General features: G+C 41.3%; 2 protein-coding genes and 1 long non-coding RNA gene across 3 annotated transcripts in view; 2 read left to right on the top strand and 1 right to left on the bottom strand.

Annotated features, from left to right (window-relative positions):
* URB1 (URB1 ribosome biogenesis homolog) overlaps nucleotides 1-1,799 on the top strand; it is a 56,471-nt gene extending 54,672 nt beyond the window's left edge. The window contains exon 39 of the mRNA XM_065862559.2: nucleotides 593-1,799. Coding sequence (XP_065718631.1) covers nucleotides 593-798 — 206 coding nt within the window. The 3' untranslated portion in view covers nucleotides 799-1,799. The remainder of the gene's footprint in view (nucleotides 1-592) is intronic.
* A 1,342-nt stretch (nucleotides 1,800-3,141) lies between these two features.
* Nucleotides 3,142-21,309, bottom strand: LOC136116336 (uncharacterized). The gene is made up of 3 exons (XR_010653409.2): nucleotides 21,024-21,309; nucleotides 15,635-15,734; nucleotides 3,142-6,976 (listed from the first exon to the last, which is right to left on the bottom strand). It is a non-coding gene; the product is annotated as an uncharacterized lncRNA (long non-coding RNA).
* A 922-nt stretch (nucleotides 21,310-22,231) lies between these two features.
* MIS18A (MIS18 kinetochore protein A) lies at nucleotides 22,232-27,729 on the top strand. Its single transcript, XM_065862580.2, has 5 exons — nucleotides 22,232-22,518; nucleotides 22,602-22,668; nucleotides 23,352-23,474; nucleotides 24,825-24,918; nucleotides 25,601-27,729. Exons 1-5 carry the CDS (start codon nucleotides 22,290-22,292, stop codon nucleotides 25,679-25,681), a joined length of 594 nt encoding a protein of 197 aa, XP_065718652.1. The 5' UTR covers nucleotides 22,232-22,289; the 3' UTR covers nucleotides 25,682-27,729.
* Nucleotides 27,730-27,847: the final 118 nt, after the last annotated feature.

The following is a 27,847-nucleotide window of genomic DNA, read 5'->3' as shown; positions in this document are numbered from 1 at the left end:
TGAATGGTAGAAAATAGTAGTAGTTCTATGTTAATTTTAATTCATCAAAATAATCTAAAGTTTCCCTGTGTCTGTTGGTGCTCATCACAAAGTTAAAGCTGCGTCTTTGGTGGTCCGGGCACAGGGGTTGGAGGCACAGAACAGGGTCACATTGTTGGGGTTCCTGACAGTACAACAGTCGTACTCCCTCGAAGGAACTTTCCTTTCTAGGATTAAAATGGAGTTCAATGAGGTATAAAAAGTAGAATTCCAAGGGGAAAAATAGTCTGCAACAAATGAATCCATATGAGTATGGGTTCTGACCCATGTACTGTTCCATGTTATCATTTGATAGCAAAAACAACAGGTCAGATTTCAGACCTTTTTATTTAAAGATGTCAGAAGGTTGTGCTAACAGGAAACTCTTTTCTACTGTTAGTGTAGGAAGGGTCATTAGCTTTATATAAGCAAAACCCTCACAAATTTTCCATCTAGGAAAATAATTAGGAAGCCATTTTAAAATGTGGGTCTGGAGGTAAAATGGTTTGGTTTTGTATTGCTGTGTGGAAATAGAATATCTGTTCTCATTTTTCTCTTATTTTTTCTTCCACAGCTGTTTGTGTATTTCTGACTTCTGTTTACATTGGGGACATATGGCTTGGAGCACAGGAACCAGATATGTTAATAACCCATGTCAAATTGATCTGCAGTAGTACAGATGATGGATTAAATGATGGTGACTTGGAAACTCATAAACAAGGAGAAAAAACTATTATGTCTCTTTGCAAACCCCTTTACTTGGCTACATTGGGGCATTAATTCAGTGAACTGACACTTAATCTTTAATGTTATAGGTTCTGCTTTCATTGCTGCAAGCCATGAAACCCTCCTGAACTGTTCTCCATACCAATCTAACTTGTTTTGTTGTAAAGATCAATATTTTATTACTGTTTGCAAACTCAGAGGGGAAAAACTGTATTCATCATCTCTCAGTGGAACATTAAAGCCATGATTTCCCTTTTCTTGAACAGTATGGGACACTGAATGTTATTTATATCATTTTTATTACAGCCATTTTTAACTTTATGAAGAATCAAAAAAGAGTCATTGGTGCATTGCCTCTGGGTTGTACTTCAGTCCCTGTGCAGTTAAAATCCATCCTCTCTCCAATATAAGATGAGGAAAAGAGACTGCAGAACTTCACCACAGTGTGGTATCAGTGCAAAGAATGAGTAGGCAGAGGTTTTGCCACAACGATTTACTATTTCTTGAAGAACCCAGTTTTCTTTCATGATATGCAATACCAAAACCAGTATGAAGAGAAGACTCTGAACACTGAAGTCATGATGGTCTGGGATTCTTCTTGTTTCTAAATTAAATTGCCTTTGAAAACATTTATATCAAAGCTGCTCTGTTTTTATTCTCCTTTCTATTTTGTTCTGCGTTGGTTTTGTGTGTGTGTCCAACAAAGGTGTATCCTCTCTCCACTCTGAAAATATAAGACATGGAACTAAAACCCAAATGACTTGCTGCTCATTGATATACATGTTTTTTATTGAAAATTCTCTGTGAAATCTGATAACTTTTTCTTGAATGTGGCCTCAGGGGCAGTTTAACACACCATTCCAGCTATGCAAACATGCAGAGCCTGTGCTTGAACCTTTGAAATGTAAAACAGGATTTATTCAATTGACTCATGAATATATGCTGTGCCTGGGTACTTTGTACAAATTCTGTACAGGGAAGAAATCAGAAATGCACACTCCTTGTCATGTTTTTGTAATGTGCTTTAAAAAAAAAAAAAAGTGAAATGCAAATAATGTGGATTGCTTCTACATATAAATATTATTGTCCTAAAGAAGCCATACTGTCTATATCAACAGTTGATTTAAAAATACAAAATATTTCTTGAAAAAATTTGTGAAGCCCCCACTACAGGCTATTTATGTGTGTCATATAAAATCTCTCAGGTGTGACATGAAGAAATTTTCTTTGCACGAAAAAAACACTTTACTTAGTAAAAAAAACCAAAACCCCAAACAAACAAAACCAACAACAACAAAAAGACAAAAAACCAGACAAAACGCAACCAGAGGAGTTAGAAAATGAAATATGTCTTGCCATCTCATCTAACTGGAAAATACTGATGAAGCATAGACACATAGGAAAAGAGTTTTTCAGCTGTCTTGAGGGACTGAGCACATCCAACAGTGGTTTATAATACTATTTTCTTGAGAGAATTAAAGAAATGAGGTAAGACCATTCAACCAGCCTCAAGCCAGTAATGCAGAAATGTATTTTATCTACCCAAATCTATCTTAATTGTCAATACATTAGATGAATTTTCCCCAAGTTGACTCTGTTTTGCCCATGGTGGTAACTGCTAAGCAATCTCCTATCTTAATCCTGACCCATGAGCTTTCTCAACCCGTTTTCCCGCATTATGCTGCTAAGGGGGAGTGAGAGAGCAGCTGGGTTGCTGTCTGGCAGCCAGACAATCCCAACCCACAATAATGTAGAATCATAGAAATATTCAGTTTGGAAAAGACCTTCAAGACCATAGAGTCCAACCTTTAACCCAACACTGCCAAGTCCACCTCTAAACCATGTCCCTAAGAACCTCATCTACACATCTTTTAAACACCTTCAGGGATGGTGACTCCACCACTTCCCTGGGCAGCCTGTTCCAGTGCCTGACAACCCTTTCCGTGAAGAAATTTTTCCTAATATCCAATTTAAATCTCCCCTGGCACAACTTGAGGCCATTTCCTCTCATCCTAACACTTGGGAGAAGAGACCAACACCCTCCATGCTGCAACCTCCTTTCAGGTAGTTGTAGACAGCGATAAGGTCTCCCCTCAGCCCCCTTTTCTCCAGGCTAAACAGCCCCAGGTCCCTCAGCCGCTCCTTGTTACGTAGTGTAGCCCCTTTGAATCCCCTAATAAATTAACAAGACACAAATTCTGTAATCAGTGCCCCAACTCAGTATGTTACACAGTCTCCAACAAGTTGCAGGGCCAGGATGTTGTTAGGTGTGCACTTGAAGGCCTGGCCTTGAGTACTGAGGAAGGCCCAGCGGTCAGTGCTTTATCCCTGGCTTGTAGTGTTTTGTTAGTATCTCCAATACTGCTATTACCAAAATACTTGGAGGAGAGGATTGTTCATACACATTTATTTTCTTTTAAATGATAGTTTCGGTAACACAAAAAAGGTGCAAACAGACTAACAATTTAAAGCTGCTAGCCTGTCATTGAAAAGATACATAGCTCATATGTGCTTATCAGTGAAGAGTTGTGCATGTGGGAAATTTTAAAAATTAGACTTAATCTCTCACCGCCTCTGAGCTTCAATATATTCTAGTAATGTGGCAATTAAAAGATAATTATGAAGTCCTTCTAGAAATAACTGTCAAGTATCTTTAAAATCCATGGATGGTTAGCAGGTGAATGATTTGTATGTGTGAATTATTGCCAACATATTCAAAATGCATTTTAAGAAATTATACAGATGGTGAGTCATTATCTTAAGAAATTAAACTTGATTAAAATAAATTGTGGAGAGCATTTGGAAATGGAAAACTTGCCCCAGACATGGGCCTGTGTTTTAAAACAAGGAGTTTCTACGATTTAATACAAGTTACTCACTTCGATGCTGTTCTTGTAATGAGAACCATGTGGATGAAGCTCCAGGTGCTCTGCAGCGGGCCCAGTTGTCTGCCCTCACAGAAGTCCTTGCCAGGAAGGGCCTTTGAAGCCTTTTGCTCGAAATTCACAGAAACTCAGTAAAGTCAACAGCCCCAAAGAATATATGGCTTCCTGTTGTACTGGGTGTATAGACCACATACAGTTTTGAGTTGCAGGTGAGGCTCCTCAGGATTTGAAATGAATCTCAGTGATGGGCTGCTGGTGCTCCGATGGAGACATCTGACATGTTAGCAGGAGAGGACTTAAAGTACCCCAGGAACAACTGGGCAGAACGATGTGGCCTTGGTGGGAATAATGGTTTGGGGTAATGTTTTTATGGAAGTCAACCATGTCTTTGAACCAGCAGCAGGAGCTGATTTGGGTCACATGTGGCTGACTGGTGGGTGCAGCTTTTCAGCCGTCCCTGACTGCTGCAGACCACATGGGGAAGGCCGCTGTTAATGCAGGACTCTGGGGGAAGGGAAAATAAAGGTCTCTCACGGTGGAGACCAAAGCACTGAAAGACCTTGAAATGGGCACATTGTGAAATGTTACAGAAGGAGATGTATTTCTCTCCCCACCCACTCCCCTCCTCCCAAGTTAGACGCCATAAGATAAGCTTGCATTTTGCGTATGATTTATTGCTGTTCACGTAGTTCATACTACATACCTCCCATTTCCAGGTAATTCTAAAGGAGAAAAAAAAAAAAGTCTTTACTTTGAGTCATGTTCCAGTGCAACTAATGAAAGAACACCAGTTGTTACCAATGGGAGTATCCACATGTTTCAGAAATCCCCTTGGAATCCATTTGTGGAGAAGAGATTCTTGAAAAACAAGGTGATATGGGTCTGTCATGAGTCAGGGAGGAGGACGCCGGAGCAGATTGTGCCGGCAGGCAGCGTGGTCCTGTTGTAGGAGAGATGTTCTAGCTTGGAGTAGACAGATGCGGCAGGAATGATTGAACTGCAGTTGCTGCATCCTTGAGGAGGAAAACAGGTCTAGGTGGTGGGGTCCTCTTCAGACTGTCTTTAAGGATACTGTGTGATCACAGCAGGGTTAAAGGTAACTCCCAAATTGCAGCAGAACAACTGGTACCAAGAAGGGAGTTGATTGATGTCTCCTGTGAGAAGTACCGCAGCTCTAGCACAAGGTAAGTGTATCTGAGGGGATGGCTGTTGTGACCATCTGAGATGACTGATGGAAATGTTTGATTCTCTGATATGTCCCTGTCCATGTTGCACGTTCAGTTGCTGCAGCCTTCCCTCATTTTCTCTGTCTGCCCATGACTCAGTCTGGCCCAACAGACTTTACACCCTGACAGGTTTCCAAGCCCAACATCAGTAGTAGTCAGTTTGCTCGGGAAGCAAACTGCAGAAGTGTTTATCTCAGAGATTAAAAAAAATTAAGATTAAAAAAAAAAAAAACCCACCACAATACAAACATATGCCTGGTAGTTTGGTCTGTCTCTTGTGTTCAAGGCATTTTTATCACAGCCCAACCCACCCAGTCTCTGGTAACATCACAGCCCACGCTCCCTGTACACAGCAGAAGGCTGCTCTGGCAGTGCTTCACTGTAGGAGTTTTTGCTGCCTGCTTGGGGATGTGGAATTTCCAAGCTTCTCCTCAAATTTCGAATGAATTTTGTGTTGTACTCAGCCTGGCGACTAGCTATGCAGGCTTACGTCTATTCCATGCCTTGCTACCTTCCTCAGCCCAACTCTGCAGTCCCAGCTTTGTGCTCACTGGAGCTCTAAGGGTTCCTCATCCATTCGTGGACCTTCACTTCGTTCTGCCTGGGTTTGGTGGAGCTCCAGGGGTGAGGGGAGGTGGATAAACCAGGGGCCACCCAAGGGAGAGGGAGTGCAAGTGGCCCTTTTGACTCTGCTCCTGCTGAGCTGAACCCATCTCTCCGCCCCACCGAAAAGCTGCTGTGACCCTCAGGGAGGGCTGTAGCTTCTGTTAAACTGCTTTTCAGTCCCAGCTGAAAGCAGAAAACTCATGCAGAAATGTGACGTTGCTTTTGTGGGTTTGCCAGCATTTTACTTTCACGTAAAATATGGTAAACACACTTCTCTTTTTCTAATGCCTGGGTAACTGGCAGATACCATTTCAAGACTGTTTGATACTAAGAGTTTCTTTTCACTACCATTTCAAACTGGATGCAAAAAGTAATTGGTTATTGGTAGCAAAACTGTATTACTGGGCAGCAGGTAAAGCTAATGACTTTATTCAGTAAAACACTCACTTGAGATAATTAGTGCTGCCATTAGCTCTTTAAAGGCACTTCTAGGCAATCAGTGTTTTAATAAATTTTAAGTAACACAAATATTTTTTTGCAGTAAAAAAGTAAATAAAAAGCATTTTCTATCCTTGAGGGAATTGTTGAGCTTTAAGTTAGTGAAGCAAGCTGTAACCTTTCTAAAAGCAAAGTTTTATTGTTGATGTTGCACTCGATATTGTTGCTCATTTTTCAGTGGATGGGCAAGTGGAGATGTCACTAAGGTGCAGCTGATGAGTGTGACCTGAGGACAGAGCCAGAAATAGATGACTCGTGGCTCTCATGGTATATAAACAACATAGGTTATGCTGCCTCTTCAGTGAGATCAATGGGATGCTGTTTTCTTCCATCACAGCAAGACAATCCAGTGAAAACTGATGCTGCAGAGACACCCCTGAGGATAACAGGACCCAGTGTGTGTTCAGCTGAGCAAGACAGAACCCTTTACAGGACTTGGGGCATAACTGGGATAGACTGGCTGCTGGAGGAATAAATCTGCTCTCAGCCAAGTGAGTCTGAATGAGAACCACTCAACCTGTAGCACACCCTTTGCAACACCTTACTGGGAGAGGAGTTTGAAGCCTTACTTAAGAAAAGATAGAGAAATTCTACTGTTTTCATCATCAGGATCTAAAATGTTGATCTAAAATGCTGATCACTCAAATCCAGCAGCGTTGCTCAAAAATGGTTGCTAGGACTTCCTCTTATGCATCCAGGATTTTTCAGGTTTGTCCTTTGGTGAAAGACATTTTTCTTCTTCTCCTGAACTAATTCAAGGTTTGTAGTATCAGTGTTTAACAGGCAGTCGCAGCACTGAGTTTTCTCTGTGATCAGGAGAACTGTGTTGCTGGTTTTGTTAAACCTTTTCCAGTTTTAACTCAGGCTCAGATCCTTCCATGAATGCCAGTTTCACCTGACAGAGAGGGAGGTGTTTGAGAAGCAACCACATCTGAGTATGGGCTGCTGAGATCATCGCAGTGAGGCTGTTCACCGCTGGAACTGCTTTCTTCTATCTGGTTCCCTACAATCACTTGTCTGTAATATGTGGAGAAAAAAAAAAAAAAGTACCGTTATCAGGGGCATCTGTTTGGAAGACAGATAACAGCAGTTTCACAAGGAAATAAATTTTGAAGTTTTTAAAAACACAGAGGATGGTTCTTTTAAACAAAAGACATTTAATCCAGCATGAGAGGTGCTTTTGACTTCATCCCTCTTTATATACCATGAGAATCATGTCCTTACCTAGAAACAGAGTACAACCAACAGCAAAAGCATGAGCTGCGGCTGACATGTGGTGGCTTACCCATTCCCCCTCAAGATGGGACCTTCAGCCCAGCCCTTAATCTTGATTCTTTAGCTGGATTTTTAAAGGGGAAACTAGAAACTTTGCTATGACTTGCTCTGTACTGAAGGTGAAGGGAACTGTCACAGCTGCTTCTGGGAAAGAGGGGTAAGAGCTTTGTGTGACTGTGAATGGGTGTCACTTGCAGCAAGAACAGGGGGGATGTGTGTTATTCGGGAGAGGATCCCTGAGACCGGGGTTGGGAAAAGGCAAGACACAGCTCTACAGGCTGGTGAGGATCTGAGTAAGAAAATGGGACAGACCTAAAAAGGAGCGGGTAGGACCAGGGCAGCAGGAAATTACTGTTGTAATAGTAACAATAGTAACAATACAAAGATGTATGCTTCTGCCAGAAAAATGTGTTAGTGGTGGAGTGGAGGGGGTGACAATATGGGAACATCAGAGTGCACTCTGCCTCCTCCTCCCTGAGTCCTCTGCCCAGCAGCTTCCCAACCTTCACCCGTAAATGTAAGTAGCAGATGAGTCCTGGCCTAGAAGCAGATAAGTTCCATTCAATACAGCTGAACGCAAGATCCCAACTACTACCATATCCTTAGGGCTTCAAAGCTGCAGAGGGAAATTACACCAGGAAGAAAAATGTAATCCAAAAGTGAGAATGAAAATGGGAAATTTTTGAAAAGTCTTGTTAATGTCCTGGAGCCATGGCTTCAGAGATGAGAAAGAAGACATCTTTGACTAAAAGCCACCTTTGTTTCAGTGGCTACACAAAATGTAACATCCAAAATCTAAAAAAACCTACAAAGTAAACGGGATGAAAAACAAAATAATTATTTTAACACTTTGGAGGAAGGGAAATATAAATGTTATGACTTGATTTTCATAGTTGCTAATGAAAGCTTAAAATACCTGTGTCTGACAAGACTAGCACAGCAGGGATTTTGCTTGATGGTAATTCAAAAAACTGAAATGAAGCCCAAAAGTCTCAACAACAGGCCCACCACAAGCAGGCAGGTTTGTGGTTTTCTCTGCTATGAGACAGGCATGTTCAAGAGATCTCTCTTCTCGCTGTTTGAGAGAAGCAAGACAAAAATACTCTTACCAAGACAGGATGTTTTCTTTCCAGTCCATTAAGTAGCTAAACATCATCATCTAGCTATCCACATATATTAAAATCTGCTGGACAACTTGCATCCCAGAGACCTGGAGACTGTCTGAGGAGAACTCTGGCCGGGTCTTGTTAATCTTGTTAATCATTAACCATCCCTGGAACAGCAGGGAAGTTTGAGGAGCCTGGAATAGCCCCAGTGTCCCAGTACTCGAAGAGAGCAAACTGGTCAAGCCAGGTCACTATAAGGCAGCACAACTGACCTCAGCCCCTGGAAAAATCATGGAATTAAAGCTAAGATAAGCTACAGCTGAAAAAGTATTTCAAAGGACAGAAAAACTACTTCCAGACAGTGTGGTTTTATAGAAAGACAGGTACGGTGAAAAAACTCTGATGTCATTTTTTGAGTGGTACACAATTTGGAAGATAAAGGTAGCTGCATATATGTAGCTATTTAAAACTGCTGTAAGGTGTTTGACTTAGTATTCCACACTGCCTTCACTAAAAAGAACTGTGCATAAGCCCCACTAAACAGGTGTTATGTGAATTAGGCTTCTCAAAGAATAACCGGTGAATGATCCCTGAGAGTGGCTGTTTCTGCCAGGGCTCCACAGGCACCCAATCCTGTTCAGCATTTGCATCAGTGATCTGGAAGTAAATGTAAAGTCACTCTGAGTGAAAGATGCAGATAAAGATCCAGTGACACAAGGAAGAGTAAGTCATATAGCACACACTGGACAGCTAGTTAAGATGGATCTATTCAAATAATATTAATATATTCAATTTAAAGCCTCACCCTGGCAATAGTACTTTTCATTGAGAACTGCAGGTTTTTCATAAACTGTTCTCCCTAGAAACAGTGAATCATGGCACACAGAAAAGCTGGAGATATCCAGAAAAAAAAAAAAAAAGTAGAGCTAATGTTTTGTATTTATGGATTTCTGGGGACAGACATCATCTTTTGAAAGCCTGGAGTAGGTGATACTGTGATTCCAAAATTTCATATCTTTATTACATTGTCTATCCACAGTGAGCACTTTCTGGCATTCATCATTAATAAGCAACTATATGTATTTTTTAAAATGCAAATACATATTTAGTCCTAATTTTACTGAAGATGTTTATCCATTAAGCCAAGATAGAATGCCAAGGCATTGTGATTTAACTAGGCAGAGAAATGAGAAATACTGACCAACTTAAGCAACATAAGAACTTGTTCTCCTCTGCAGAGATATAGCAGCAGGGCAGAGACTCTGGGAGCCTGCATCCCTACCCTCAGTGGGCAGCACTCTCAAATCTTTATGTGCCTTGAGAGTGAGCTGACATAATCTCTGGACTGCTTGGACTGGGCATTCTGCACCCTCTGAGGAGATAATGTTGGATTTGATATTACACTACTTTGTAGGATGTTATTTGAATGCGTGGCTCAGGAGTTATTTCACTCTTGTGACTGTTACTTGTCAGCATCTCTCTGGTCACTGTTAGATAGGATGATTTTCTGTATCCTTTAAAATGATTTAACACTTTGAAAACAAAAAGCACCATGGTTTCAGTTTGTAGGAAAGAGCAAGAACTAGTAAGAACTTCAGAGAGCAATGGCAAGCACCTTAATGTTCACACAACCAGCCTGCCTCCCCATACCGGAGCAGTCCACTGCACAGCGCCCCCCGGCCGGGGGTTTGCCTGGTGGCACCAGACTTGGAGAACGTCTGAGCAGCAGCCGCAGAGGGCACGTTCTGGCCTCATGCTCAGCACATGGTGTCCTCTCAAATGCAGAGTCTCAGCGTACGAGGTTCCAGGAGGGACACTGGCTAATGGTGAGCAACCTCTGTTCCTGGCTTTGAGTTCACACGTACGTTCACATGGTGGCTGGTGCTAAACCAAACGCCAGTCCCTAAGTTTCACTTGGAGATCGGTTATCTCTGAACCACCTCAGCACCACTTTACCAAGCGTGAGACCAGTCCCAGGTCCCATACCCTGCTAAAAGGTGTGGAGCACGCTCCTTTAGATGACAGGAATAAGAACACTGTCCTGGGAAAGACACTGCAATATGAGCTCCGCTGACTGAAGTCTCGTAACAGGCTTTGACAGTTCACAGCTAACCATTTTTACAGCCTCTGCTCCTGTGGGTGTGACAGATGCTCACATGAAAGGGAGCTGGTTCTGTCAACATAAAAAGGGAAAGTTGTCCTAATGATGGAGCTGTGAAAGACAGCTTTATCCCTTGAAACTGGAGGCTTGAGAATAGCAAGATTTATTTTCTGCTCTTTGAGATTAAATTCAGAAACTGTATTGGGGAGGAACTGGGACAGATCCCCAGGAACACTGTATATGGGAAACCAGTTCTAAAGACTTGGCTGCCTCAGCTGCTTCTTTCACAAGGAATGATGCTGTAGTCCACGCAGACAAGTCACATAGACCTCGAATACCAGTCCTGTGAGTGTCTTGACTGTGAGATTTAAGTACCACTGAGAAACTGGCTTATCCCTGAGTTCTTCACCAAACTTGGCTGTGAATTTCAAGATAGCTGGGTCTGAGAACATAACATTACCACTAGTGAGATAGTAGGTAGAGACCACAGTTTAATATATCTTGAGCTAAGAGAGAGACAAATTACCCTGATTCCAGGAAACAGTCTACTGTGATAGGAAAGATGGAGCTGAAGAGAACAGGAGCAGCTGCCTCAAGAAAGCAGAGAACAGGAGCACAGTCTGCTTAGAGAACTACCTCGCATGACGATCTTCTTCCTATCATATTAAAAAGGACTTCCCCTCCCCAACGACAAGGTAGCATGCTCAGATACAGCTATGACACGTCTTACTGTCATCTGGAGGAATATGTATCAGATTCACTGCCTTCATGTACAGGAACAGGTACTTTTTTGATCTTGTAAAAAAAATATATATATATACACATATATATATATATATGGTGGTTATATTGTTCACTACTGAATATTACAATCTTGAAGTTGGCCTAAACAAATAAAAAAGAAACCATACAGCTCTGAAAACTACCTGCCCCCATGTGAGATCTAGGATATTGCTACAGATTTTTTTCTGCCCTAGGGACAGAAAACCCCTGAGCTGTCAAATATGCAAATAAGTTCCCCAGTTCCAGGAATGAAGTAGCTGTTGCAATTGATCTGGATAGAACAAAAAATTGAAAGAGCATGTGGACATTGTACAGTCTGTCCACCAAATCGGTGGTTGTCTGTCCATGAAGGAAACTCTCACCTGCAAACTGAGAAGACAGCTGGCTGCAGAACAAGTGTTTTTGAGCCAACTCAAACATCTCTGTCTGGCAAGCAGTATCCTCAAACTCTGCTACCATATGGCCCAGAAATGCATCTTCCTTCCTTCCTTCCTTCCTTCCTTCCTTCCTTCCTTCCTTCCTTCCTTCCTTCCTTCCTTCCTTCCTTCCTTCCTTCCTTCCTTCCTTCCTTCCTCCCTCCCTCCCTCCCTCTCTCCCTTCCTCCCTCTCTCCCTTCCTCCCTCTCTCCCTCCCTTTCCTTTCCTTTCCTTTCCTTTCCTTTCCTTTCCTTTCCTTTCCTTTCCTTTCCTTTCCTTTCCTTTCCTTTCCTTTCCTTTCCTTTCCTTCCCCTTCCCCTTTCCCATCTTTCTTTCTCCCTCTCCCCTCCTCTTCTCTCCTTCCCTTCCCTTTCCCTTCTTTCCTGATAGTGTAATGGTGACAAAAGGGACTGTGACATGGATTCCTTCCTGCAACTCTCTTGCATCAACCCTCCCCCTCTCCCAGACTCACTCATCTGACTTGGCACCAAATTACTTTAAATTACAGAGAAGCATGGTGCAATTCAGGCCCAGAACTCTCAGTGTCTCAGGATTGTAAGTAGTTCTAGTTGTCACACATGGCTTTCAGAAAATACTTCGGCACTGACTTCTTTTCTGTGAGGATATGTGGGTAAAAATCAGCGGACTATACTGTGGTAGATGGCATGGCCTTGTCAAAATACTGCAGCCTTGATGTCCACAGAGCTGGAAGAGATGCAATCACTGCACGTTATACAAGCAAGCTGGAACAGTACACGCTGCCCTATATGCCCCTGGGCTTGACAGAGAGACGGATGAGTACAGAAATAGTGAAGGTAAAAGTTCTTCAGCCTTGACCAGTGATGTATCTGTATGTTTGTTGAGTGAATGTATCAGAATTATCACGTGAAAAGAGACAGGAAATTTCAATACAGAAGTCTGATGATCCTCATGCCAAGGGAAAGAGATGGATTATGGAAAAAGAAGATGAGAGCAGAAGACAGTGGAAGTTTAGAGGAAGAGTATCTTTCAGGCACCCCACTTTGTTTTATTGCTGGAATTGGGAGAAGTGTAATTGGAGTAGAGGGGTTAAAAAACAAATGGAACTCAATCAAAAAGGGCAACTTTTGCAGGAGGGTTCAATAGTCTCTTCAGTCCTAAAATTGTTTTCTTACAGTATATTTCAAGCCTAGGAAAATGATAAGACAGGATGATTTCAAATCCTAAGCAGATCTCATCCAATACTGCTTTCCATTAATGATTCCTAGGCTCTCCACAAAACATTCCTAGACTTGCCTTGTTCACAACAGGTCTTTTGATGGGCAAAACTGAACATATCAGGGATAAATACAGATATTTTCAAGCCAAGTATTTCACTCAGTAACACAAAGCAAAAGTGAAATTTTTTTTAAAATTAATACTTTTGTTTAAGTCTTTGAAGCACACTGAGATTTTTCACGTATGTACACTTCTGCCAGTTTTTTAGGAACAGTAAATTATGGGGAACATGCCTCTGTTACCCTATAATTTTATGTCCATTTCCATGTGTTTCTTGTATTGTTAGCTTGCCTCCTGCTTTGTGGTTTATTTGGGCAAGATGCCTTTTTTATTGTTGTTTTTACCTTTTGTGAGCAAGCCAGCGGCCTTAGGGTGCCAATAAATTAGAATATTAGTGCTCCTTTTTACTGCCATATTATACTAATTTCCCTCTGCTTGTTTGTGACCTAATCTTGAACCTTTGCCTAATCGGCTGAGCTGAATTTTCTGCGTCCTGATCAGATTAGAAGGAGCAGTGGGCAAATGCATCCTTGGTTGCATAAAGCGTGTTTGCCAGAAAAACTAGCAGCAAACAAAGTAAACCACATGTAGAAAGCTGCCAACAGAAACCTGTCCTTAGACAAAGTTCAGAATCACGGGCAGTGCTAGAACTATGTTCCTATTCAGTGTGTGGGTGCTGCGTCTCCATCGGGCACATCCACTACCGTGACCCTCACAGGACAGGGGCTATAACCTTTTAGGTGACTGGGGACGTGCTCGTCAACAGTGAGGTATTTATCCAGCCTCTCTTTTCAACCATGGAGGTTTCAGGCGGAACTAACCTGCTAGGGTCCAAGGTGTTTCAAAATGATGGACCCAATTTGAAATCACTGTAACTCTGCAACCACAAACTATCAACTATTGTCTTGATGTTGTCTGTACAGCAAGTGGAAGGAACATAGAGAATTTATAAAAACATCACTAAAACTTGGTAACTCATTAAACTGTTTGTAAAATTTCCTGTAATTGTAACATGTTTGGTCCATCTTTTTGAAACACCCTGTAGATGAGCTATTTCAGCTACCTGCCACTGGAGGATATTTCCCTGTTTCACCAAGCCCAGCTGTAAAAGCAGCCTGGATGGGATGGACACAGGGATCTCTGTTAACAGAGCGAGAAATGCTGCACACTCTGAGCCCAAAGATGCCACTGTGCTCTACTGGGCTACTCACCAGCTCAGACCCAGCTCTGTCTTGCTAATGCTGAAGAGCACTCAACTGAAATTTAAATTAAGGGACTCAGGTGAGAGTGACAGAATCACACCTGTAAACTTTAATGAAATGGCTTGAGGCTAATTCCAGAAGATTCTGCCCCAGAGAAGAAAAACAGTTTGACCATGTTGTCTCACTCCTAAGATGACTGGCACTGTGAATGCTACACATCCAGAGTTGGTAGGTGTTTCAAGTCATTTCACAACCACACTTCAAACTGATTAATACTCTAAGTGTATTTATAGTTTTACCATCGGCTTACTACGCTGAAGGACAAAAGTTCAGATATGGGCTATCTTTGGGAAGGAAGGAATTGTCATACTCCTGTCAGGATTTGCAAAAAGAAAAAGAAAAAAAAAAAATGGAAAATGTTCCCAGCTCCAGCCAATTATAAATCAATAATTTCACTGAGTTAATTTAACCTACAAGAACACAAGAACTTAAAAGTATTTAGGGACTGAGTCATGCTCTTATTTTAGGCAGGAAAGAAGCTTGCCTAACCTTCTGCATAACAGGCCAGAGAATGACAGACCATAGGCTTCTCACAGTAATTTTTGGATGAATACAAATGCATGGTTTTCAGATGTTCAGTCATCAAGTAAAAAAATAATTCATCACTACCCATTTAATATTCTACTCTAAATTGTTCCAGTGAATCATTTCCCTCACATAAAATATGTGGTACATCTGGGTTTGTGTAGCATCAGCTTCCAGCCATTGCATTTTAGTATGGTACTTTACCATGAGATAGTTACCATGGGGCTCTCAAATTGGACACTAGTGTTCTAAAAGATGTAGACAGTTCACAGAGAAACTAATTTATTTGAGTTTATTTCTCTCACTGCTGGATGTGTTTCTGGAACTCAAATGAGTTTTTCCCCTGATTCTTCCCAATTTCTTTAAAACCTCTTTTAAAAAGTGCATTCAAACATATGTACAACCTAAGCAATTGCACACATACTATTACCTTCCTGATCTCACTTACAAATTTTCTCTTAGTTTGATCAAGGCTTACAGAATTGCTTTGGGAGCCTGTGTTCACCTCCCTTATCACCATGATCCCTACGTCTTTCTCAGGTGTGGTTTACAAGAGGTACGTTCCCATTCTGTGTGTAAAACAAACACTCTTACTTCCATCGTACGCAACCTGGATATCTGGCATAAGTAAAACGCACATTGTTGGCCAACATACCAAGCGGTCCAGACTGCTCTCCCCTGCCCTTGTGGTTTACTATTCGCCCATCTTTCTGTCACCTGCAAACATCATCCCTTACGGATTTATTTTTATCCAGGTGATTAATACAAACAGTGAATAGCCATGGGCTGAGAGACACTCAAACTGAATAATAACATAAGAAGTATCATCTCTGTGTGCAATTACAAACAATGTATGTAATTGCTGGATCACTTGAAGCAGTGAATGAATGTTTCATGTAGGTTATTTTATTACACTGATGGATACTTACTTTATCTCTGGTTGTACTTACTTTACTGGAGTTGATCCAGAGCGGGACATATACAGTAAAATAAGGAAAAGAAACGTCACAAACGCAGCAAGCCCAACCCAAAAGGCTATGACAATAGAATCTGTGGACACAACACAGTAATTCTGTCACTGGTAGCACAGCAAATATAAAACACAGCAATATGATTTACGATCTCTAAGAAAGGTGTGTAATTTAATTAATTAAATTTAGTTAATTAAATTTAATTAAACTTTTTAGAGAGAGGAACCTGAGTGACAGTTTGTTAAATGTCTTAAGGGACTCCTAGCAGTTCATTTTAACAGTGTATGTCCAGGGCTGGGGGAGAGGCTGGGAAAAAAAAAAAGAATCTAGTGAGTGCAATGATGACTAGTACTGTGCATATATTTAAAAGGTAATACTGAGCACTTAGGATGCTTTTCGCAGTTTCATCTCTTTGCAGGGAATATGGTCCCTTTTACTAAATCACAGTGCAGTAAGCAGTGTGGTACTCATGACCAAGCTGCTACTGCTCTGTGCATAGCCAAATCCTGCTCTTAGGTGAAAAAATATTAGACAACCACCACAGTCTTTACGATGATGCTTTTAAGGAGAGAATTCTAGCCTTGAAAACATTTTCTACCAAGAGAAATAACAAGGAAATCTTGCTGAAAAGTGTCTGTGACAGCACATCAGTCCTGAGGAAAAGAATGTAAACCCTACCCTGTTCAGCTGCAATACTTCTCCAATCATCGTAAAATAATTCAAAATGCACCCTACTTTATTAGGACTAAGCAGTTTATTTAAAGAACAAGTAAGTGGATTCCTAGCGCTAATGTACGGGTTCCCAATTGGTTTAAACCAGCCTAAGGCCCTACCACTGCTGTTATCCCTGACTCCGATGAAAACATTTTTTTTTTTAAATAAAAGGAAAAAAAAATAAATAGATGAACTGACCCCAGATTTGGGTGACCAGAGCAAATGGGAGTATGAAGTGCCTGGGGGAGAAAAGGGAGTCACTCTCTCGCGAATGAAGGCTATGGTGCTGTGCAAATTCCTGCCTTAGTTCTGGGCTTGCTGTTAGATGGGAGGAATCTGCTCCTGTTCCAGTAGCACATCTGGTCAATGTTTCAAAAATGCTGGGATTAGTGTGATGGTGGTGAATGTCCCAGTTAAAGCCTTGAAAAGGTTCAGTGTTCTCCAGGACACAAGTCAAGAAACGTCCTGAATTCATAACCAGCTACTCACTTAGACTGAAGTGAAAAAGAAGGGTCATTGGCTCCAGAGACAAATATTGACCAAGATAAAATAAATCTTCCATCTGAAAGGACAGAAAACATTGTGTTCTTTGAAACATGTTTGATTAGGTGTTTCTTTGTGAAAAGGTTCAGAACGTGCTGTCATCAGAGCCACAAAGAGATTAGGGGGAATGATTCCAGCCCCTTTTAAATCTAAAACTAGAGCTGACCCAGCCGGAGTCTTATCAGAAAGCTGAGTTTTGGCTGGGCTACTGAGAAATAAGATTGTAGAGGGTCAGCTTATTTTATTCTTCCTCTGTTCCTCTGTTCAAAAAAAAAGTTTTATTTAGCTTTAATTAGCATGTGAGGGCAAATATTCTGAGCTGCTCTTCCCAAACTTATTACGGGAAAAGGCAATGTAGTGCTACCGGCCAACCCCAACTCCTGAAGGGAGAATTAGGTGACTTCTGTTAAAAAAAAAAAAAAAAAAAAAAAAAGGCAAGCAAGCTCATGGTCAAGGGATATTTTGAAAAGCTCCAAGTTTTGAAGTGTTCAGAGCCATTGGGATAGAAATGAAGAGTTTAGATTTATAGAATTCTCTGAGTTATTTGGTTTTCATCTTTTAAAAGTAGCCTTAATACAACTAATGGCATTCACTGAAGCTAACCAAATCTGCTCCAGGTCTCAGGGGGAGCTGGAAGTCTTGAGAGATAAACAGAAACTTCCTGACTGTTTTTAAAGTTGTGCAGTTCGGATTTTTTTTTAAACTGGGATAACATATTTTAACAATCCATGAAAAGTTTTTCTGTTGTTAAATTTTACAGTCACCGTTTGTGTCTGTGTGCACATGTTTTTAATAGCCTATTAGTTCATGGGCCAATTAAGTTTTATATTTATACAAAATGAAGAGAGCTACACAACACTATTAATAGAAAGTAAAACCATCACTGTAGTTGGATTTAGATTAATTTTCATGAGACAAATACAGTCTCACAATGCTTCAGGGACAGGCCACATAACAGAGGAAATAAAGGGCAAAAATTCAGGTCTCTGTTTTACATTAAGTAAAAAAAAAAAAATTAAAAAAAAAGCAAAATTGAATCAGTGAGCTATATTCCCACTCCAGGGGTTATGATGACCACATGATTCATTTCATGATACAGCAATGCACCTAAACAAACGCTCAGGTCCCACTGCAGTCAATCAGCAGAAGCCCTCTGGAACATCAGTATATCAGTTATTGGAATCCTGGCAGTATCCTTTTTGCCATTTTGCCAAACTTGGAACGTTTGTGGCTATCTGAGGGGAAATGATAACATTTCATCTTCAGCACAAAGGGCAAGGACTTACTGAACTTATCTACATACTTCTAAGCACATGAAGACAACAATACCAATACTGGCTTTTGAAGGTGTAAGAATGTAAATATTATGCAAAGACAGGAAAACCAAAAACTATATGCATTGCTTGACTACTGCTTTTATTCAAAACAAGGAAAAAACTAACAAGCTGTGCAATAATTTCCCTTGGTGTTTTCTTTATAACTTGTAAGTCACTGTACTCCCACTGGTATTTGAAGAAGGAAGAATAAAAGCCTCAAGATGATGCAGTCTCCATCCCTCCTAGACTGCTGACATGGGAAAATGTTTATTTTTATAGGAAGCAAAAAAAATCCAAAACAAAACAACAAACAAAGCCAAACAGTTCCACTTCCCTGGCTATCAGAAAACTGAACCCAACATTTTTAATTTAGGAATTGGTACAGACAATGCAGGCTCTTTAAAAGACACAAATAATGGAACAGAACTCCATTTTATCAAGCTGCCTAAAAATATCTTACACAAACACCCACCCCAGGGAACTCAAATTGCTTTAACTTTAACCTGCTGAGGGGAGGAAAAAGTGTGTCCCAAGCCCTACGCTTTCATCTTTCTTCTTTGCCTGGCAGCTGAGCAGCTGAAACACAGAAGCCTGCTTCTCTGCAGATGTTTCCCAAAGCTGAGCTCAGAGGTGATTTCTTTGGTGTCCAACAGGACATGATCTCACCCCATGGCCTTTTTGTCAGTAAAGATCTTCACTCACAATATTCTTCTTCCATTATTTAGCCACCAGCTGGAAGAACCTGCAGATATTTTAAATCTTTGAGGCTTGCACTCCTTTGTAACTAGATCAACAAGTTGGATTTACTGTAGGAACAGATCAGACGCATAAACACAAAGTATGATTGCATAAATCATCTCCTTAGAATATAAAAAGATCTGAAAAGCGGCAGACTTCTCCACTTGTTTGCGGGGGGAGAACAGATAATTAAAAAAAAAAATCAATAAGGGATTGGTTTAGTCTGCCTTTTTTTTTAAATGGAAATAAGGCTTATGAGATCACTCATAAGCATTCACACACGTGTGTGTTAATTTCCTCCATGAAACTATCAATGAATTTCAATTAAATTTAACAGAGGGTGAGCATCTTCTCTCAGAAGTACCATTTCTACAAGTTTCAAGGAAACAGGCAGCTGCATAAAGAGAAAATTCTATAAATGGCCACGGAGGGAAATGCCATAAAAGAAACCCCACCTCCATTAAATATCAGGCAATTCAAATGTTAGAAAGATGTTATTAACGAGGAAAGAGGGGAGGGGTTAGATTCCTAAGCTCTGGTTTTTGCTAAGCCAGCCACACGCAGGGGACTTAACTCAGCAGTTCAGGGTTTCCCTGGTGGAATTGGAAGCAATTATCTGTCCTAACTGTAAAATTAACAGAATTAGAGAAGCTGCTTGTAACCTGCCTGACCTCAGCAGCACCAAATGTTGCTCTCCAGTATTCAGATTTCATATATGGAAAGATGTGGCTCCTTCTTTAAGGCATGGTGCTCTAAGTTTGGAGGCAATAAACCTTCGGCTCATCCGAGTGGACAGAAAAGCTTTTTTAGAGGCAGTGCGAATAAGAGTTTCTGCTCTCTTATTCTTGCTCTCATAAGGCAAGAGAAGCACGCAAAGCTCCCAGCACTGTCCAGCTCAGTCTTTACTATTAGAGAAGACAGTTTCTTGCACTGTTAATTAGAGAGACGAAAATATTCTGAAAGAATATCACATTTTCCTTACAGACTGGATCACTATAATAACTTTGGGAAAAGAAATTTTAGTCTCTGAAATCATGTCTGAACAGTCAAGGTTGTCTTCAGTAAACTAAATAGCAACCAGTAAAGTCCGTAGCTTTGTCACTCAAATGAGGATACAACCATAGGGAGAGACTTGGTAGAAATTAAGGGAAAACGCTGCCTACAGCATAAGTGACTCAAACTTGCCTACCCGCTGTCCCACAATCCATCTGACTACACTCAGTTAAGCTGATTCTTCATGACATAGCCGTCATTTTATCTTACCAAAACCTAAGCAATCCAGACACGTTAGGGAAAACAAAACAAAACAAAACAAAACAAAACAAAACTACTTACCACTTTCTGTAGCCATAAAAAGACACCACTATCTCTTGTGCAAAACCAAGTGTGAAATAGAAGTAACTGTCCCAGGGTGAATGTGGCGAGTGTTATTTCCTATTATATACTTTCAAAATAAACTTCTAAACCCAGCAGAATCAGCTTCCATGGCAAGAAAGTATATTGACGATAATGTATATTTATGTAATTTATCTTACAGTTCAGTAGCACTAAATCAAAGGAGAAAAGGCAACAGAGTATGTTTTCAGCTTGTCGTTGCTGGCTAGCGGAAACTTAAAACTACTTCTTTTACTAACATTTTGAATGTTTGTCAGTTCTAATGTAAGCCCTACAACCCAAGATGAAAACACAATAGTTTTACGAAAAAGTCTGCTCAGTCAACTTTTCTGATAGCAGCATACAGGTAACTAACAACCCGAACTACAGACTTGCAAGTCATGAGATTTCTATTTAGCAAATAGCTAAAAAAACCCCTATTGTCCTCTAAATAAGTTAGTATCAGCAGTCTAATAGTTTCAAATGCTGTAAGATACAGAGTTTCACTATTAGTAATAACTGGTATTAGAGCACAGTCAGTTTGGAAGGCAGACACCCATCCGTACAAACCACGCACATACAACCCCACATGGTCACTATTGCAAGGAAAAAACCCAAAAGTCAGTAAGACAAGCAACATTTTTCCTGTACTACATTACCACCTACTACTCTACAATACTTACATTTATTAACCTTCAACTTGCTTCCATCTACTGGAATTGGATCTATATAATCCCAATAATATTCATACGACCAAAAATACTCAGAGGAGTTTGTTCTGTTAGCCATTTCAGTAGTGCATTTTAAACCAGCTCAGAACTCCAACCAAACACTTTTTTTCATTGTACTTCAGCGCCCTCCAAAAGAGATTGCGTAACTGATGCCTATGTAAATCACTCTGGGGTCCCGCAGCTCAGGGACTGCCTTGGTACTAAAAAACATCCAGCAGCAATGAGCATTAATGACAAACAGATATGAAACAGCAGTGTTTAAAATGCAGTCCTCACTTCCTAGTGGGCAATTATGTTATCCCTCAGCGTATTTTAAACTGAGATGGATGTCAAGTAACCTAAGAATGGGGTGGACAAGTGCCAACTGGATCACAAACCCTTTCCCTCTCAGGAACACACAGCAATGCAGCGTGCTCTGGAGCTACTGAAAACAGCTAGGCTGAAAGACATAGCGGAATCTCTCTTGACATAGAGAAGTAGCCCAAGACCTGATAAAACACATCATAAATACAGGATGCATTGGAATAACCACATATTTCGCTTTGCTACGTCTTAATTTGTTCTGCCCCGAAGGCAATCGATGAAAGGGAGGCCCCCAAGATGAAAGCAACACAGTGCAAGGTATTTGGCAGAGCAGTGGAAGGTGCCTCAGCAAACACGCACACAGGCATTTCACAGAGGTTCACGGAACTCAAACTGCTCACGCTCCACGTGAAACTGACCCGCATCTCGCTCTTGGCCGCGCCCCATAAGCCCCCAGGGTGTGCTGCAGCGGGGGAGGCCGGGGCTGCTCGTTTAGGCCACCAGCTCTGGGCCGACCGAGGGAAGGCAGGCCTCCCGGGGCGCCTCCCAGGCACAAAGCCGCCTAGAACCTGGAGCACGGTGTGCAAGTACTGCAAGCAGAGCACCAGGCCGGCCAAAGGCAGTTTTAAGCCCCCTCATCGCCACCTTCCCTGCGCCGCCCCCGACGCGCCCCTGCCCCCGGGTGGACAGCCACAAGGCAGCACGCGCCGCCTCACAACCGCCACTACAGCCGTTAACGGCTGGACTTGGGGGCCTCATGCGCGCAGTGGGCGTAGCAACAAGCACTGCATGCCCCACCTCCTGGGCGGGGCGAGTGGTATTTCCCGCCCCGGCGGGCGGTGAACGTGCCGTCACTCTCGGAGCGGGAGTTGCTTTCCTTTCCTTTCCGCTTCCGGCGCGGGCGGTTTGAAGGTGATGGCGGGTGTGCTGTACCCGCTGCCGGGTTTGGTGGAGGAGCTGGACTCCTCTTTCTCGCTGCTGGAGGTGGGCGATGGGCGAGGGCAGCAGCGGCAACAGGTGGGCGCGGAGGAGGACGCTGACCTGCTTCCCATGGTGTTCCTCTGCGGCGGCTGCAAGCGGCCGGTGGGCGACACGCTGAACTGGGTGTCCAACGACGACGCGGCGAACTGCATCATGCTGCGCAGTGAGTCCGGCCCCCCTCGGCCAAGCCCGCCTGGCGCGGCCACCGCCGCGGGTCACCTCCCTCCCTTCCCCTTCTCCGCGCAGGTGCGGCCGCCAGCGTCTCGGTGGACGAGGAGCGGAAGATCTCCAAGCGGCCTGGCGAGTGCGGATGGTGAGGCCCGCCTCTTTGCTGCCCTGAGGGTTGGGGAACCCCACCGGGGTCTTTCCTTTCCTGAGGGAGCTGAGAGACCCCGGGAAAGGTGCTGAGGAAGAAGGTGATAAACGGGCAGACAGGTGCTGCTGACAGGAGTGCTCCTGTTCTCCTGGGCAGGGCTGAGGAACCTAGGCCTGGAATGCTTCTTCTGGGCAATCTGTACGAAGTGCTTCTCTACTAGTCTTGCTGAGGTCAGCTGGCTGGAGGGCCTAGAACACCTTTATATGAGGAGAGACTGAGAGAGCTGGGTCTGTTCAGCCTGGAGAACAGAAGGCTGAGAGGGGATCTCATCAATGTTTATAAATATCTCAAGGGTGGATGTCAAGAGGATGGGACCAGACTCCTTTCAGTGGTGCCCAACAATAGGATGAGGGCCAACGGGCACAGATCAAAACACAGAAGGTTCCATCTAAACATGAGGAGAAACTTATTTGCTTTGAGGATGCCAGAGCACTGGAACAGGCTGCCCAGAGAGGCTGTGGAGTCTCTTCTGGAGCCGTTCAAAACCTGCCTGGATACCTTCCTGTGTGATCTGCTCTGGGTGAACCTGCTTTAGTGGATGAATCTTTTTTTAGAATGGGGTGGGAAGAGGTAGTTTATTTTCGTTCTTTCTGAATAAATGTTACATATTTTACTTACAGCGTGATTGAAACACTATTCTGCTCTGGCTGCTCAATGATGCTTGGCAACATCTACAGATGCACCCCAAAGCATCTTGATTACAAGAGGGATTTGTTCTGTTTCAATGTTGACTCAATTGAAAGGTAAAGGCAGAATTTTTATTGGTAAGCCTGCCAGTGAAACTTCAACCTCCAGACATCATATTGAAAGATGCTCCTATTAATATTTTTGTCATGTCTAGAAGTAGCTTTTTCTGCTTCTTGGTCCCAGAATGGTTTTCTGGTTTACTGCTGTTAGCATTGTAGTGCTGGAGTATTAGAAACATTATATATGTAATGTCAAACAAATACTAGAATAAAGAAAATGCCAGGGCTGCCTTTTATATAAGAAATTGCTTGCCACTCAGGAAAATAACACTAGATACACAACACGGGAGGCTTCCTTCTCATTTGACTGGAAGAGACTACATATGTGCTCTGCTTTAGACAACACAAAATGACCCTGCAGTCATAGGTAGTACCAAATAGGCCTGTTTGTAAGATATTAGAGGTAAATATCAGCAGAGAACATGAGGAGAGTGGCTTAAGCAGAACTTAAGGTGAGATCTGCACTGTACTGATCAAGTCTGCTTTTTTTTTTTCCTTGCTGAAATAGACAAAAGCAAATCTTAAAACTGGATATGTGCTTGAGGCTCTCACTTAACTGTCTTGCAGTCAAAATTGTCTAGAAAATGAAGGTGTGTGCTATTGCATGATCTTTATTTATAACTATATCCTGAATTATGTCTCCACATGAATGCTTTTATCCAAGCATTACTCTGGTAAACAGTGACAGGTTACCCTTATTTCTGTCTAGGCTAGTTTTAATGTTTCTGCTTTTTTCATGTTCCAGTTTATTCTGCTGTTATCTATGGTGGTTTACCTTCCTACTCTGGATGGGGTTTTTTTTCCTCTTTCCACAGCTATGATACTTTGCTTTTCCCATGGCACTAAAATTCTCTGAAACACTAGTATGGCAACGAAATGACATTTTCATGCACAATAATGGTGATGGATGCTTCTCCCAGCTAGTGCTGTGTTGTTCTGAGTGTCTGCTTAAATTTTCACTGTGTCCTGTAGCACCAGAATTCCTGAATGCCTCTTGGAGTTCTAACTTTCATAAAGTGGTGGTGTCTTGGCAGCTCTGCACTTAAGTCTTTTTAGTCAACCATATGGTTTGTCTACAAGATTAACCAATACAGATATTTTGTTGTTGTTGGAGTCATGCTTCCACTTTGCTAGCGTATTAATAATAATCTCATAACACACCATGACAATTGTTCTCAATTGTTATCAATATTGGTATAATAGTAAATCCAAAACATAGCACTATACCAGCTTCTAAGAAGAAAACTAACTCTATCCCAGCTAAAACCAGGACAATGGATGAGTCCTGCATTTGGGTTTTTTTGCCTTCAGAGTGAAAAGTGCATGATTTAAACTGTAGCATATCAGTTACATTCTAGGATCCTCAGAAAAGCAAGCTCTTACTGATGAGGAACCTTTAACTCTTGAAAGTCGAGCTGTCTTGGAAGAGGTAGTACAAAGGGTAAGATTTAACCTCATGTTGTCCTTTGTTCAAATTGCCTCTATGACATCTTAATACCTGTATTTAATCCAGATCAATTCTGTGGGTTTTAACATATGCTGTCATACTTCATGCTCTTAGTAACTTGTGTTATGCAAGATTTTCAGTAACTTTTCTTTCAATTTTAATGGTAATTAGCATGTTCTGTTTATCAAGCACAGCTTTAGATAACTATTTTTCTTGGTAACTAGAAATTGTTTCTTTCTAGTTGTGGTTCACTTCAGATTTTCACTTTTAGTTGTCTCTTCTGTCTTTCATATAAACTGACTGGATGCTTTTGCTCTAACTTTAGATTAAAATATTAATAAAGTTGACACTTTGCTCTACTGAAAACTTCTGATTGCAGGTAGCAGTCAGTTGGAAGCAAATAGAGTAATGAAGTCAGCTATGAAAGCTGACAGTTGTCTAGCAAAAGCTGAATATGTGGATCTGGCACTTACAAAGTTGAAGACTATTAAAATTTGAGAAAGCATGGAGAGTTAATGTTTGACTTGAGTGAATTTTCAAGCTATGAAAGTTGCAGGAGCAGTCTAATAGAATAGATAATGCATGATCAAATTCGAGCACTTAACCAACATCTACATTTGCTTTCTATTGCCAAGTTCTGTTTCTAACCAAGTATCTTCCCCTGTTTACTTTACAGGCAGATTCTGTATTAAAGGCTCTGGAGACAAGACTAACTGCTGTTGAATCGAGTTTGGCTTCTCTTCACAATAAAGTCTGAAAGAAACTACATGCAGGAAGGCTAGCTGCAGGAGAATGATGTATGTGAAACTTGTCCTTGTAATCCTCTGAACTTTGTGGGAACCCTGCAGAAGCTGTGCGAAGAACTGACAGACATCAGTGGCTCATGCTGCAGTAGAACAATGCTGACTATGAGTCTTCACCACAGACAAGGAGTTCCTCTTTTCTGTTATAAGGATACCCCAGATTTTTTTTTTTTTTTAAATCAAGTTTCTGTAGACTTTTGGCTTATATGTAAATATTTATTTGCATTATCTCTGAAAGCAAAACATTTATCTTCTGACTTCCCTGCTATTCAATATCTACTGAACGGGGTGTGCTTCTGCTTCATAAATGAGTTTTTTAAAATCCCTGTGATATCTGAAAGACCATCACGTGTTACTTTCCTTGTCTCCACAGCCTTTGCTTGACCTGTGCTCAGAGGTGGGAAGGTGGGAATGGTACAATAATTGTATGGTGTCATTTGTTGTTTGTCTCTTGTTTCTTCTGTGGGGTGGTTTTGGGGGAAGTTGTGTGGGTTTTTTTGTGTTGTGGTTCTTTTTCCCAAGCTCAAGGATAAAATGTAAAGTAAAAGAAGGCTTTAAAAGCATTAGATAAGAATGGTTTTCCATGTCATATTGAAGGCCTTATGTTTTGCAGCTTCAAGGAGAGGAAAACAGACAAGGCTGATAACAACATGCCTTTAAGCAAAGCTTGGTTTATATTTGAGCAATGAATTCAAAATGCTGAGTATGAACATTTGTCAGCATTTTGTTGTTTTAATGCAGATATTCTGGTTATTTGTCTTTGATCTTCTGTGTATTTAACTGTCAGGGTTTCTTATATAGTGAGAGTGTTGCAAGTAATTGTTTTTTTTTTCAATAAAACAAAAGTAAGCAGTTGTAATCTAAAGGAAGACCAATTTTGAAAAAGTTATTTTTGTTACCCAATGCTAATTTTACTACTGCAAGTTTTTCTCTAAAAATCTGGAATGAATTTCCTGCTGTTCTCCCCCATTGGTAAGCACTGTTTGTCTTATAAAAGCTTTCCCCCTATACCTGTTCTCTGTTTACAGCTTTGTTTTGAAGTAGTAATTAAGTTTAACCTGTAGTGATGGGTCTTATAATTTTTCATGTTCAGGTAACAAACATTTTGTTACTTGCATACCTGCCAAAGTTCCCATGAACTTCAGTGTAATTTTTAAGGCAATTTCTTCTCTAACAAGTTTCTGAATACTGGTGAGCAACATAATGGACTTCATGTGGATGTCTGAGAGGAACCATGAGCTCTACCCTTTAATTGAAGTTTGGTTGATGTTTTTCATTATTTACAGAGTATGTTTTTGTTGGGAGTGTTAACAGTTGATGGCTTGATAAACCTGCCTTTTCAGACATTACACTTTTTCTGTATATGTATCTTTTAACATGGTTTTCTTTTTCTGTTAAGGGCAACACAAGCCCATAAGGATATTTGTAGATTTTTTTTTTCTTTTGAGATGAATGTGTTCAACTTTTTAAACCAAAGATACAGACAAGATGGCATAATCTTTTATATCTATATTCCACACAAAAGTGTGAAGACAAACTTGCATGTTTTTCTGATGCTTCCCTAGCCAAATTATTGGTGTGTTAGAGGTGAGAGATTGAATAACCTGATAGTTCAAGTGATGACTTGTATTTGTTCGATTATATTATGAAGTAACCATTTTAGATCTACCCTTAGTTGGAGGGAAAAAAAAAAAAAAACAAAAACACAACACCAAACCCACAACCACCACCCCACCAAAAAAACCATCACCAAGAAAAACAGACACAAAAACAAACGAAAAAATCAAAACCCCACAGGTTTGCTGGTCTGAAGCAGTGCCTGTAGCTTTAAACATTTTCTTCCATTAAACATGAAAGGCAGCTGGTTTTGAGTTCCTGAAACAGATTGACCAGCTGAGTTCCTTCTGAGACTTGTGTAGTTAGAAACCTGGTACCTCTCTCTTGTGTCCTATATGTTGCTATTATGTGTAGTAAAAGTAAAGTGCATATATGTAAGCAAGTATCCAGAAGAGGAAATGGTTGCTTATCTTAAGGGAAGCTTGTGAATTCCCTAACTATCCCTCTTTTCTAGCTACTGTAGGAAAAATACCTGCTGAATGAGCAACCCAAAAAACAATCCT

This window comes from Patagioenas fasciata, chromosome 1, assembly GCF_037038585.1.
Source record: "Patagioenas fasciata isolate bPatFas1 chromosome 1, bPatFas1.hap1, whole genome shotgun sequence".
NCBI lineage: Eukaryota > Metazoa > Chordata > Aves > Columbiformes > Columbidae > Patagioenas > Patagioenas fasciata.
This window is presented reverse-complemented; position numbering and strand designations above follow the sequence as displayed.